The sequence below is a fragment of the Toxorhynchites rutilus genome, chromosome 2 (assembly GCF_029784135.1).
Source record: "Toxorhynchites rutilus septentrionalis strain SRP chromosome 2, ASM2978413v1, whole genome shotgun sequence".
Lineage (NCBI taxonomy): Eukaryota > Metazoa > Arthropoda > Insecta > Diptera > Culicidae > Toxorhynchites > Toxorhynchites rutilus.
This window is the reverse complement of record NC_073745.1, coordinates 15,690,452-15,705,750: the sequence shown is the minus strand read 5'-3', so window position 1 is coordinate 15,705,750 and position 15,299 is coordinate 15,690,452. Positions and strand designations below refer to the sequence as shown.

Below are 15,299 nucleotides of genomic sequence, written 5' to 3'. Positions count from 1 at the left end.
TTTATTCATACCAAACGTAGTAAAAACTGCTCGACTGCTCGAATGAAGTAAAGTAAAGGTGAATTTTGTTTTTTATTAAACGACCTTTTGACTCGTGCCACTCGCGTTGGAAGGTAATCCACAATGAACGGATTACCTTCCAACGCGAATATTCGGCACTCGACATTGGAGGATCGTAGCTCGTCAGTCGACTACACGATGCGTCGAATCATCGAGCGTCCAACATTCGAGGGTGTTCGTAGCATCGTGTAGCGCTGGCTTAATTCTTCTTAGTGGCTGAGTGAGCGTGTGCGGTCGACTTTTATTACAACGGTTTAACATCTTGTCACTGTTTGTTACATGGGGGATATTTTGCGTAAAGGGAACGACCGACGCATGGCTAAGTAATTGAATCACGTGAAAACGAGATGCTGGTCAATTTTTTCCTAAAGTATTATTTTTCATGACACAACGGCAAAATAAATACTATTTGGAAGTTTAGTATTGTTTGTACTGCACCCCTCATAGTGGTACGACTAGTGCCGCAAACGATTCCGGCAGCGATTTTCGCCATTTTATTGGACTCTTCATTTAATTTTATTAATTATGTTTATTTGCGATGTTGAGCACGGCAACAATAAAATCTGTATGCAGCAAGTTACCTCTAAATCACCGATTAAATAATGGATGAAATTGAAGAACTTCACTTCAAAGAGGCATTTATATTCATTTGTAACTGATTTACAAATTTTTATATTGGTTGGTAGGTTCAGACTCTACATAATTGATAAGTGGTTCTCAAAGGTGATTAACTATGACACGAAATAGTTTTAAATCATCGGCAAACGAATGATTGGATGAGGAGAGTAACAGGCAAAGATCATTAATGAAGATAATAAAAATAAGAGGGCCGAGAACACTACCTTGGGGTACGTCAGAAAAAATTTCGAAAGTTCTGGAACGCACAGAATTAACCATAACGTATGAGTTACGATTTGACAGGTACGAATAGAGCCACTCCGTTATCCACGAGGGAAATCCAGTGTGATTCATTTTATCAGTGATGAGATTATGCGGTACTGTGTTGAAAGCCTTCGCGAAATCTATATAAAAAAATCCTGAAAATTCGTGCTGGAAGATGATATAACATCTTGGATGTGGCTGCCATTGCAGTTTATCAGTAATTGATTATCAATCTACTTCATCGGAAAAATTGTATATGCTAAATTGCCAGTGTTAACTCGTCACGACGCCATTCTTCATATACTATTGTCAAACGTCGATAGCAACTCAAACACTCACTCGAGTCCATTTCGCTCACCCGTTAGTAAACAAAAGCCACTCACGTTTACTAACCACTAACAATGCGCAAAACTAAACCACAACAAGCAGCTACAAAAACTGGCGATGGGAATGATATGAAGCGCTCGAGAGAGGACCTAGATGTATCGGAAGATCATATTGACTCATTGGATGACTTATATTCAAAGATGCAAGCAATGTTCAACGAGACCAACAACAAAATTGAGACCAGCAAGTGCGATCTGCGAAACGAAATATCTACGCTGCGGGAAGATGTCCAGCAGTTCAAGTTGGATTGTTCAAGAGAAGTTAAACAACTGGCGAACTTGGTTTCCAACATTCAGCATAATAGCCAAGTGAATGAAGAACGTATTTTAGCTGTTTCGAAGATGAATGATCTCTTACTGTCCGGTGTGCCGTACACACCGACAGAAAATCTCTATGAATATGTGTGTAAAGCAACCCTTGCACTAGGTTATACTGATAAAGAAATACCGATAGTGTACTGCAAACGGTTGGGCCGATTTCCAATCTCCGCTGGAGCCACGCGACCTATTCTGCTGCAGTTTGCCTTCAAAAGTGTACGCGACGAATTCTTCCGGCGCTATATTTCGACCCGAAGTCTAATGCTGACTCATCTAGGATTGAATGTGAACAAGCGGATATACTTGAACGAAAACCTTACGGACTCGGGCAGGAAAATAAAAGCTGAAGCGATAAAACTTAAGAAGGCTGGAAAGCTGTTCAGCGTCTTTACGAGGAATGGATTTGTTAATGTAAAGCTATCTGCAGAAGGAGAGGTCCAAACAATTCTCTCGTTGGACCAATTGTGAAAATCATCCATGTTCTCCTCTGTCCTCAAAGCTACAAGATATCAAAAACCTTTCCTTTATAGTTTTTCATATTTTCCTTCCCTAATTCTCCTATGTCTCCGCTCCCTAGAAATTTCCATGTTTTCTTCCGTCCTGAAAGTTTTTCATCAAACTCACTGGAAATATTTGCCTGCTGAAAATCACGTCGTTGCTGTTACTATTTTGCTGTTGCTGTCGCTGCCGATGCTGCCGATGCTGCCGATGCTGCCGATGCTGTTGTTCTGCCACGTTGACCCGGAGATGAGGGATAAGGATTCTGATCGAATGCAGTCAAATGCACCATTAAAGATTGATGTTTATACATGAAGTTATTAAGTATCAAACAAATGAATTCCATTATATTTCACTCATTATTTTTAGTAACTGCTGGTTCCTCGGTGTTGATACCATACATGCTGTCTTCTTGTTGTTCGTCTCGTCTTTCTGCCTCTGATGTTGGCTAACGAAACTGCTTCCCCTACAAATCTAGGTATTGCATGTATCCCGCGTGTTGTAATGAACTGTGCACTACCTTCGGATAAACTTAATATTTGTCATATCAATATCCAAAGCTTATGTGCACGCCAAATGTCCAAATTTAATGAACTGAAACTTTGCATAGTCGACAGTAAAATCGATATACTGTGTCTAACTGAAACGTGGCTTACTGACAGAATAAATGGAAATGTAATTGCGATTGAGGGGTATGAACTTATACGAAACGATAGGAAATATAGTAGAGGAGGAGGTATTTGCATTTACTTCAGGAATAACATTAATTGTAATATAATTGATCAATCTGAATTTAGAGCCGTAGATGATACCGATTTGACAGAATATTTGTTTCTCGACGTTTTCTTTAAACAGAACAAGTTTTTGCTTGGTATTTTCTATAACCCTCCTAGAAATAATTGCTCTGAAGTATTGTTTGATAAATTATCAACTTTGTCTTCACTTTACTCCAACACTGTTGTAGTGGGGGATTTCAACGTTGATTTGATGAAAAATGACAATCGAAGCAATAATTTTAGAAATGCTATCGAGAGCTCCGGTTTCATATGTATTAATTCTGAACCGACTCATTATTGTACTGAGACTTGTTCGCTCATTGATTTGATGATAACAAATAACCATAATTTTTTATTTAATTTCAATCAAGTTTCAGGACCCGGATTTTCTAAACATGATATTATTTTTGCTTCGATAAATATTTCTAAATCGTACCATTGCAACGAAACAAAATACTATCGGGATTATTTCAACATCGATAATGATTCACTCACTGATGCTGTTTGTGCAATGAACTGGAATTTGCTACACAGCATGACAGATCCTGATGTAGCTGTGAATTTCTTTAACAGAAGTATTCTGGAGCTTTACGAAACGTTTATTCCACTTCGCGCATGCAGACCTCAAAAGAACCCATGGTTCAATAATCTTACGATCTATGGTTGAACGTGACGTTGGCTATTCTTTATGGAAAAGAACTAGGAATGAGGCTGACCATGTTCAATATAAAAGACTACGAAACAGGGTAACTAGTTTGATCAATTCAGCCAAAGCCAATTATGTGTCCCGAAATTTATTCCCATCCTCTTCTAATAGAGACTTGTGGATCAGACTCAAACAGCTTAATGTTGTCAATAATTCCGATCAAACTGATCAATTTGCTAATTCTGCCGATGAGATAAATGAATATTTTGGTTCGAATTTTACCATTGATGATTCCCATCTTCAAATGATGCCTCCTACTGAATCAGGATTCAATTTTTCGTACGTTAGTCACATTGATGTGGTTGTGGCTATTAATTCAATCAAATCGAATGCTATTGGTTTGGATGGTATACCTATTCGATTTATTAAATTATTGCTCCCATCTATTATTTCTGAAATCTGTTTCATTTTGACGTAGGACTACGTCTTTCATTTCTATTCCGGGGTGTAAAATTAAAGTTTCGAAAACGAAAGCATTACGCCGGAGACCGAGATTTTGAGCGTTAATAGCTCCTAAATAACTGAACGAAATGGTATGATAAACACTTCATTCGAAAGATAAAATGTCTACGCGTTATATACTTGTTACTTTTTGATCCAAAAACTTGTTTCAATAGTCTTAAAATTGCTTTCAAAACAGGCTATTGAAATCACCAATCGGTATATAAGGGAGCGCCGCTCGGAAATCCACTCAGTTCTAATTGAACAGCGATTGGAGCATGTTGTCGCTGTTGTGGTGAAGCTCTTCGTTTATCATGAAAGCGCGGATGAACGGTGTCACCAAGAGCCTGTTTGTGCACCCTAGGCTAGAAGGGAATCCATCAGGAGGAGAGTGATGCCACAAACGGTTCCCCGGGAAGAGATCGGAGCAGCCGCCACACACAAACATACACGCGCGGAACTCTTCGTTTGGATGCCATTCAGCATCGAGAAAATTCCGGAAAGATTCAATCGTTGCTGAAGAATAATCTGCCAGTTCCCCTGGGAATAGAAAAATACATTCATGCGAAAGAGTTTATTTTAATTTTTCTAACCATATAACACAGCGACCGAATATTTTTCAATTAAGTGCTATTAACAGGTGGTTATCGAGTTAGCATTAACCACTGGTGGGCTTCGAGTATCGAGGAAAATATGGAAAGAACTAATCGTTGCTGAAAAATAATCTGCCAGTTCCCTGGGAATTGAAAAATACATTTTTTTTTGTGTCCCATTTATTTATTTCAGGCTCATTGGCATTTTAGCTGTAACAGAGCCAAATTTTTTATCGTGTACATGTCACATATTTATCATATCTATAATTAGCACATTACACAGTTGCCATTTTTCGGCGTTAGAGTATTCCCTTCTATACCATTCCATATGGTACACACATTTACACAGTAGCAGCCAATTAGGCGTAAGAGTTTTCTATCTGTTCTTCCATTATCCAGTTAGACCGGACAGCGGAGACAGTTGATTGATCATTGTTGAGTTATTTATAGAACAGCAGCCCGATGTGTCTTGCAGAGCAGAGCACTTGTATGGATGAATCGATCATGTTTCGACCGTGGATCGATCTCCATCGCTGATGATTGTTGCGTGGACGTAGTTATTCTGTAACAACACAAAGATGGTCAATGAGGGCCCTGAGTTTCGAACTCACGATCGATCGCTTACTAAGCGAACGCGCAACCAATGTGGCTACGGAGGCCCCCTGAAAAATACATTCGTGTGAAAAAGTTTATTTTAATGTTTTCTATCCATAAAACACTGCAACCAAATACATTTGGTTTTGTGATTTTTCAATCGATCGCAATTAACAGGAAAGCTTCTGAAAATAATTCTTCCCCATCAATAGAAAATTTTCGTATCCAATATTGTATGCGCGCGCAACGAAAAATGTTTCGCATCGCGAAAATTATATTATTTTCAATCGATTATTGCTCAGTTGCCGAAAGTTTCAAACTCAGAGAGTTCATTCCCCTCTAGTTTGGCTTTCAAATTTTCATCGTAAACCACACCTTCTCTCGATTCAATCACGCACAAAAAGCATACTTAAGCGATATTCTGGTGGTGAAACGCATTCATTTTTTGTGAGGCCATCGACTTGGCTTGACCTGAAACGCATTCAGTAGGTTTGGAACTGTGAGGGAGCGCAGAAAAGCCGATCCATCAGAAGAAGAGAAGACGAACGAGAGAGTATCAGCACCAAAAAACGGTTCTGTTTGAGACACCGAATCAGCCGCCACACACACATATATACGTGCGGAACTTCTTTCGTTTAAATGCCATCCAGCATCGAGAAGATTCCGGAAGAATATTATCGTTGCTGAAAAATAATCTGCCAGTTCCCCTGGGAATTGAGAAATACATTCATGCGAAAGAGTTTTTTTTTATTGTTTTCTAACATATAACGCTGCGACCAAATACATTTGATTTTGTGATTTTTCAATCGAGTACAATTAACACATGGTTATCAAGTTAGCATTACCCACTGGTGGTGGACTTCGAGAAGAATCGAGAAGAATCCGGAAAAATGTCATCGTTACTGCGAAATAATCTGCCAGTTCCCTTGGAATTGAAAATTACATTCAAGCGGAAGAGTTTATTTCAATGTTTTCTATCCACATAGTACTGCTGCGATCGAATACATTTGGTTTTGTGATTTTTCAACCGAGTGCAATTAGCAGGAAACCTTCTGAAGATTATTCTTCCCCATCAGTAGGATATTTTCGTATCCAATATTGGATGCATGAAACCTTGTACCTCCAACGTAACGCTCTCGTTTTCGAAGTCCCCCAAATATTCATTTATTCATTCATTCAAAATGGATTCAGATTCAACCTCAAACAAATAATCACTGAATCAACGATAGTCCTACGTTACCATTGCGGTTATACCATAGATATAACCCACTTCCTGTTTTTGATTTGATTATTGCTACCTCAAAGTATCCTGCAGCATGGAAATCGGCTAAAATAATTCCAATTAAAAAATCTTCTAGAAGTGTAAATTTGAACAATTTGCGCCCTATAAGCATTCTTAGTGCTCTGTCCAAAGCATTTGAGAAAATTCTACAAAAACAGATTCAAAGTTTCCTAAACTCCAATAATCTTCTGAGCCCATTTCAATCGGGATTTAGACCCGGTCATAGCACTACTAGTGCAGTTTTGAAGGTTCATGATGATATCCATAGGGTAATCGACAAAAAGGGGGTCGCATTTTCATTGTTTATTGATTTTTCGAAAGCCTTTGATCGGGTGTCCCATGTGAAGTTACTGGACAAACTCTTTTCACTGTTTTCATTCTCGCGAGCATCTGTTAAGTTAATACAAGCCTACTTAACAGGTCGGAATCAGATAGTGTCAGTCAACGGTATGGTTTCGCAACCAATCTGTATTCTATCCGGAATACCACAAGGATCTGTGCTCGGTCCTTTATTATTTACGTTATTTATAAATGACTTAGCTACGATCTTGCAATCATGCAAAATTCATATGTTTGCTGATGACGTGCAACTTTATTTGAGTACAAATAAATATGATATTTACACAATGGCTCGGTTGATCAATGGCGATTTAGAAAGGTTATATCAATGGACTCATACAAATCTTCTGACAATTAATGTTAGTAAAACAAAGGCGATGTTTCTTTCGAGATCTAGAGTAGACTACATCCCACCACCGCTAGTTCTTGGACATGATGTTATCGAGTATGTGCAGTCAGCGTCTGTTCTTGGGTTCATAATTCAAAACAACCTTGAGTGGGACAAACATGTGAGCTCCCAATGCACTAAAATTTTTTATGGGCTTCGTCAACTAAGGTTAACAGCGAATATGTTGAATTCGGATATCAAAATTAAGCTATTTAAAAGCTTGTTACTACCGCATTTTATGTACGGAGCAGTCTTGCTTTTAAACGCTTCAGCTAGAGCGTTAGATAGACTACGGGTAGCTCTAAATTCGTGTATTCGCTATGTTTTTAATCTAACACGCTTTTCTAGAGTAACACATCTTCAACAGCGATTACTTGGTTGTCCTTTCTATGAATTTTTCAAGCTCAGAACATGTCTTTTATTACACAAAATAATTAATTCTACGACACCAACATATTTACACGAAAAACTTGTTAGAAGTGATCGTGTACTGAATTATGTTTTACCGATCCACAGCACGTCCCATTATGGTAATACTTTTTTTGTAAGGGGAATAGCATTTTGGAATCGGCTTCCTAGCGATATTAAAAATAATGTTTCGGTTAACGGTTTCCGCGAAGACAGCATTGAGTGGTTCAACGGGAGGAATTAGCACGACTGAGTAGTAAATTTAATTATGAGATAAATTGTTAGTTTGCATTCAGAACAGGATACGTTAAATACTCGCGCGTTGCAGTAATTTAAAAGGATTTTTCCTTACACTGTAGCCTTTATATAAATAAATAAATAAATAAATAAAAATAAATAAATAAAACCTGCTGCTTCGATTCCAATTCCAGTGACAACGCTGATATATAGCACATTAAGTTTGATGTTGTTGAACGGTGTTTCACAAATCCGTGCTGACTTCTACAGATGATGGGAGTCGCGATTCGGTAGAGAACAAGCTTCTCAAGAATCTTGCTGAGAGAACAGAGTATAGACATGCCACGGTAGTTTTCAACTAGGGTATAGCTACGTGACTTGAAGATTGGCACTATGTAGGGGAACCGCGGGTAATACGGACAGCGGGAGTAATATGGACAGGTGGTTGATTTGTACAGTTACATTTTGAATTTCAGACTTCTGTTAATGAGAACACCTTCTACATGTTATTCTATAATTTTTAAGCCACCCTATGGCAATAAGTACTGATCTAAAGTGGAAAAGGGAAACAAAAACCGAAAATCATACAAGATTCCGCGTGTGGATGCAATTTTAGCTGCTTCGATATTAAGCATTTTGAGTGGTTTAATATCAAAATTCAATTCGTTGATGGTTATATTTCGACTTGTGAGTTAACAGAGAAGCGATATTAGGTATGTACGGAAAAGTAAATTCATTTTTGAGAGGAAAAATTTAAATTATTGAAATAATTGTACTGGTGGGGTAAAAAGGACAGTTGCCAGTGGGAGTGAGATGGAATGTGAAATGTCTTTTTGATATATTTCTAAGGAATGCTCTGCGTCTATAAATGGAAATCAAATCGCCAAATATGGACTGTCAACTTGTGGATTCAGAGCATGATGAAGAATGGCGAGAATGTTTACTGAAAGCGTCAGACACATCAGGTACATAAATGCTTGATTCGGATGTATTCTTGCCTGCGATAGTATTGTTATAAAAATAACATCTTTGAGGCGAATCAAGAGGCGATTGGCTATTTGCACTTGGTTCACACTGACTGAACAGAAACATATTTTCAGAGACTTTTCCAACTATAAATGAACATTTTGATGATGAAATCATATCATTTATTCAGTAGGATTTCTTCCAATAAACTTATACAATAAAACGAACTGATGTTATGGCTTGAAACAGTAATTTATTTATCAAAAATAATCGATTAGTATGTATCTTCAAGTACTATTCTTGATTTTCTAAAAAAATATGATTCAACGACATACAGATTTGCGTGATTATGAAAAAGAGTACTTGCAATCAATGGAAAACAATGGTTGGATCTGAAATAGATCATGAAAAGTTGTATAATTACATTTTTTTACTTTCTGGCACTTGGTCCACTCTGACTGAAATATAATAATATATTCGGATATAATCTATATATATATAAAATTCTCGTGTCACGATGTTCGTGGTCGAACTCCTCCGAAACGGCTCGACCGATTTTCATGAAGTTATGCACTAAAAATTTGGTAGGCATGAGAATAGGACGTAAACTATATATGATACCGCTCGGGTACCGATTACCATATGTTTTATACCGATTAGGGTGGTCCTATGCAAAAAAAATGTAAATAAGTTTTATTTCTTTTTTTTTATAAATTTGGCATAAAAGTACATATAACCTCAAAGGTTTACCTCCATTTCCTATTTTTAAACGCGATTTTAGTATTTTGGTATAAATAATATTCAAATAATCGACCCATAGATTGTTTTTCAAAGAGAACGAATGTCATCCGACCTTGAAACGCAATGCGATAGACGTTATTGAGCTTCGTGTTCCATTTCTGTGAAGCGTAAATTGTTATGAATTTTCGAGTGGAATAAATACGCTTTAAAAAAAATTAAATGAACTATGGCTCTATTGTGTGTTCTGTGTAACAGAATAACACATTCTTTACAGGTAGGGAAAATATCGGACGAAAATAGTCTCTGATAATTATTTTATATTCTGGATAATATTTTGGCTGAAATGCAAGAAGATTTATGGAAAAAATAGTTGAGTTAGGGTCAAGGCTATGTCTACTAAGTATTCAAACAACATCGAATAAACATTTTCATTCAAATTTCAACAATTTAAATTGATTTCGGGTCTGTTAATGACGAAATATGGGTGATTGTTCGATATTGTTATCACAAACATAGCCTTTTTATAGCCTTGCATGGCAGATGGAAACTGTACAATGCATTTTCTTAAAGATTTCACCAACGACACGACCGCAAGCCTAGGTGGATGTCCAATATATCAACGAATAAAAACTGATAATGACGGACAATCATTCATAAAAATTAACAACGCAGACATTGACATGGAAAACCGTTCAGTAGTGCTATATTCGCCTCAGCTGAGCAAAACATTCGATGAAGAGCAACAAATTTGCAACAACGAAATTAATTCCTTTTTTCAATTTACATTTAACGTTCAAGAGAACAAACATGTCAGATTCGTGAATGAAATACATCGGGAATGGAATACAAGGAATGTTTAGTGTTTTTTTTAAATTATTGTCATCGACTTGGCACTCTATTACCTCGGCATCTCAAACAGAAGTATGAAAGAAAGAGTAACGAACGTTTCAATTATGTGTAGATCTTTAAAACATTTAAACACACTTACAATACATTAGTTATTTTTTATTTTACAATCAACATATTCACTAGAAATAATTTTTATGGCAGAACAATGTTTGCCGGGTCAGCTAGTACATATATATGATCCTCATCGTTGTCGCGTATTGTTCGATGAGGAACCTTTGCGAAATTAAAAAAAAACGAGAGATGCTTAACGTTCGATGGTGTTTCAACCCTTATCGAATTCTTCAATTCACCGGATTCAATAGTGCTGACAATTCCTGGACGTCCCCGTGATTTGAATCTGTTCTCATTCCAACTGTCCCTTCCAATACGTTACGTGATACGGGAAACGATACGAGACTTAGGATAAACGAATAACACCAAATACGTAGCAGATGAAGAACACTTTATTCGCGGAGTACAACCATATAATTTATACCAAACTACATTTATTTCTACAATTGAGCCTTTGAGAATGGTGATACCGAGTTAACTATGGCGAACTAAGAGAGACATTCTTTTTTCTACTACATTTTCTACTACTAAGATGGAAAGCGTTACTCTTTCTGGCTGCGTTCTTGTTTCTAAGCTCCGTATCTACTATCAACTGTAACATAGCCGGCCACCTAAACTTGGCTTTAGACAATTTACAATAGACATAAACAAAACTATCGAATCCGTTGTTGTCAACATTTCTTACAGATTTGCTTATTGCACAGATTCCTGTACACCGATTGATTCATCTGAAGGCAACGGAAAAATTCGTGAGGTTGGTCTTTTATAAATTCCGTTTGCTGTTTTGACGGTGACCACCCGGATGATATTGTCTTCTCCTGGATGCACTGCGACGATTCTCGCGAGAGGCCAAGCGATGGACGATTTGTTATCTTCCTGCAACAGAACCATTTGACCAATCCGAAGGCTAACTGGTATCGATGTCTTTTTTCGCTGATTATTCACTTCGGTTAAGTATTCCTTTTTCCACCTTTTCCAGTGGTTTTGAACTAGTTGTTGCAGCTGTTGATAATGTTTGAGACGATTCAAAGGAATGTTCGAATAGTCCGGATCTGGTAAGGCTGCGAGCGACGATCCCGTGAGGAAATGTCCAGGGGTTAAAACATCTAACTCGGAAGGATCCTCGGAGAGTGGGGTAAGCGGACGCGTATTCATGTTCGCTTCAATTTGTGTCAGAACAGTAACAAAATCTTCATATGATAACTTGGAGTTCCCAATTGTTTTGACCATTGTACTTTTTGCAGTTTTCACGGCCGCTTCCCACAGGCCTCCAAAGCTGGGTGCTCTTGGTGGGATAAACTTCCAGGTTATTCCTTTCGCGCCACATTCGTTAAAAAAGATCTCTTGACTCGATTTACGGTTCAGAAGGTGGTAAAGATCTGCAAGAGCATTGTTGGCACCTCGAAAATTGGTTCCATTATCTGAGTGGATCTCGTTTGGCAGCCCACGGCGAGCGATGAAGCGGCGCAGGGCAGCGATAAATGCATTTGTTGATAAATCGGATACTAATTCTATATGAACTGCTTTTGAACTGAAGCAAATGAATATAGCGATAAATGCTTTTTTCGGAGCGGCACGACGATGGACTGGCTTCAGGTATACTGGACCGCAATAATCAACACCAGTAATTGCGAATGGACGGCTTGGAACTACGCGTGAAGTGGGCAACTGGCCGACGGGTTGTGTTACAGGAACAGGATTCAATCGGAAACAATTTTGACAATTTCGACAAACGTAATGTACGAGTAATTTTCCACGTATGGGCCAGAATTCTTGTCGCATTGCAGACAAAGTCATGCGAGGTCCTGAGTGCATATTTGTAATATGGAAATGCTTAGCGACAAGGCGAGATAATGGATGCTTATCTGGTAATATCATAGGGTGTTTAGTTTTGTAGCTCTCTGTGGATTGCGCCAATCTTCCACCGACACGCAAGACTCCTCTATCATCGACGAAAGGTAGTAAGTGTTTCAAATTAGATTTCATTGACAGAGGTCTTTTATATTCCAGTGCTCTCTTTTCATCAGCGAAGGCTTCATACTGGGCTGACCTCACTAAGCATTCCTTGGCTTGTACCAACTCCATCGCTGAGAGAAATTCTTCATGTGACTTTCTTTGCTTGCTTCGGCAACAGTTTAAAAAGCGTAATATATATGCTGTTATTCTGAGCAAACGCTGGAAATTGGAATACCGCTCAAACAGAAAAAATGGTTTCAGGACAACTTGAGCAACCATCACCGTTCGTTTTCGTTCCAGGATTTCTTCAGAGGGCGGAATCAATTGCGTGTTCTTAGGCCACCTTTCCTCTTCTTCACGGAGCCAATCCGGACCGTGGAGCCACATTGTGCTTTTCATAAATTCTGACGGCAACATTCCACGAGAAACGACATCAGCAGGATTATCAGTTCCTTTAATATGTTTCCAGCTTTTACCGCTTGTAAGCCGCTGAATTTCGGCAGTACGGTTCCCGATAAAGGTCTGCCAAGTATTTGATGGTGCTCGAATCCAATATAGAGTGACTATAGAGTCCGACCATAACCAACACGGAGTGTCCTTCATTCGTAATGCGCATGCAGTTTTATGGTAGAGCTTGGCACCCAATAGTGCAGCACAAAGCTCCAAACGTGGTAAGCTGATTCTTTTCAGAGGTGCAACTCGTGATTTCGAGGTAATCAATTCGGTCTTAACTTTTCCAGTAACGTTCATTGAGCGAGCGTATATACAAGTACCGTAGGCTGATTCTGAAGCGTCGCAAAACACATGAAATTGAGTTTCCACGGAATTTTGTAAAAATACGAAACGGGGTACTTTAAACATTCGCAAAAGCGACAGCTGATTACTGAACTCCTTCCAATGTATTTCAATTTCGTCAGGTACTCGTTCGTCCCATTCAAGAGAGGCTAGCCACAGACGTTGCATACGTATTTTCGCCCAAGTAACAACGGGAGATACCAAGCCAAGAGGATCATATAATTGAGCAATTGATGAGAATATTTTACGTTTAGTCCAGTAGCCATCATTCACATTTGGCTGTATATCGATACAAAACTGATCCGTTTTTGTTTCCCATGCAACTCCAAGGGTTTTTACTTTTGATTCGTTTTCGAAATATAAGGTAGTCGTTGTTTGTAACTCTCCCGAAGACATATCAGCCAGAACTTCCTGACAGTTAGAGCTCCATTTTCGTAGCTGGAATCCGCCTTCTGCGAGTAACGTTTGAATTTCGTAACGCAAATGTTTAGCTTCGTCGATTGTTTCGGCTCCGGATAGTAAATCATCCATATAGAAATCTTCGGTTACCACACCCGCAGCCCGTTTGTACCTCTTTCCTACATCCGTCGCCAATTGTTGAAGTACTCGAGTGGCAATGAATGATGATGGGGATAAACCATATGTGACCGTTTGTAATTCATAGACTTGAACAGGGTCGGACGAACTAAATCTCCAAAGTATTCTTTGTAACGAAGCATCGGTGGGATGTATTTTGATTTGCCTGTACATTTTCTCCACGTCCGCAACAAGGGCAACGGCATGTTTACGAAAACGAAGCATAAGTACTAAAAGATCATCTTGTATTACAGGACCGGTGAGCAGTGCTTCATTGAGAGAAAAATTTTTAGATGTTTTCGCTGATCCATCGAATACAACACGTAGTTTAGTTGTAGAACTCGATTCCTTTAGCACTGGATGGTGGGGCAAATAGCAAACAACTTGATCTTGCCTTGAGGGTAACTCATCCAGCTTACCGACATGTGTCATGTGTTTCATGCATATATATTCCTGGATGAACTCGTTATATTTTTTGCGCAAATCACAATTCCCGTCTAACCGTCTTTCCAATTGATACAATCGTTTCAAGGCGAAAGATTTAGATTCGCCAAGCATATTTTGAAAATCGATCCGTTTAGGGTATTGTGCCACGTAGCGACCGTTACTGTCTCGATTAATAGTATTTCGAAAGTGAATTTCGCAGTCCTCCTCTTCTTGTGTTCGTGGCGTCTTGTCTTGAAGCTCTTCGACGTTCCAAAACCTTTCAATAACTTCGTGCAGATTATTAACAGTTCCAATATTGCACGTAACTTTATTATTTTTCGTTTTCCATTCTGTTTCTCCAGCAGCAATCCAGCCGAAAACTGTGTTCACGAATACAGGTAAATTATCTCCAATTCGATGAATCTGGCACCGGCCACCATTAAGTAGATGATAATCGTAAAAATACTGGGAGCCCAACACAATATCAATAGGACCGGAAACGCTGAAATTTGGATCGGCTAATTCTATGCCGGATGGAACCTTCATGTTTGACAAGTAAATCGATGCAGAAGGGTGATCATCCGTAACATGTCCTAAAACCAAGAAATTCATTGGCATTGTAAATTCCGTTGTTCGGGAAGCTATCGTCGTGGAAACTTGATGCACCGCTTGTTGGCGTGATCGTCCGATTCCGCTAATTTCGACTTTCTTGTCGTATCGTGGTAGGTTCAAAAGCGTGCATAGTTTCTCCGACATAAGATTGGCTTGTGAGCCACAATCTAACAAAGCTCTAGCTAAATGCGTTCTTCCCCAACAATCCTTCACTTTCAATATAACAGTAAGTAAAAAGACGTGTTTTTCAGTACTGCCTTCCACCATATTTGAAGATGTTGCAGTCATCGACGTTGAAGATGTCTCGTTTGGATTTGTAAAAAAACCGGAAGTTGGCATAACAACGGTACCAGATGACT

General features: G+C 38.7%; 1 protein-coding gene across 1 annotated transcript; it reads right to left on the bottom strand.

Annotated features, from left to right (window-relative positions):
- Nucleotides 1-11,029: 11,029 nt before the first annotated feature.
- LOC129771224 (uncharacterized) lies at nt 11,030-14,423 on the bottom strand. Its single transcript, XM_055774649.1, has 2 exons — nt 12,426-14,423; nt 11,030-12,377 (listed from the first exon to the last, which is right to left on the bottom strand). The coding sequence occupies exons 1-2, from the start codon at nt 14,341-14,343 to the stop codon at nt 11,269-11,271; spliced, it is 3,027 nt and encodes a 1,008-aa protein (XP_055630624.1). The 5' UTR covers nt 14,344-14,423; the 3' UTR covers nt 11,030-11,268.
- Between the last annotated feature and the right edge of the window lie 876 nt (nt 14,424-15,299).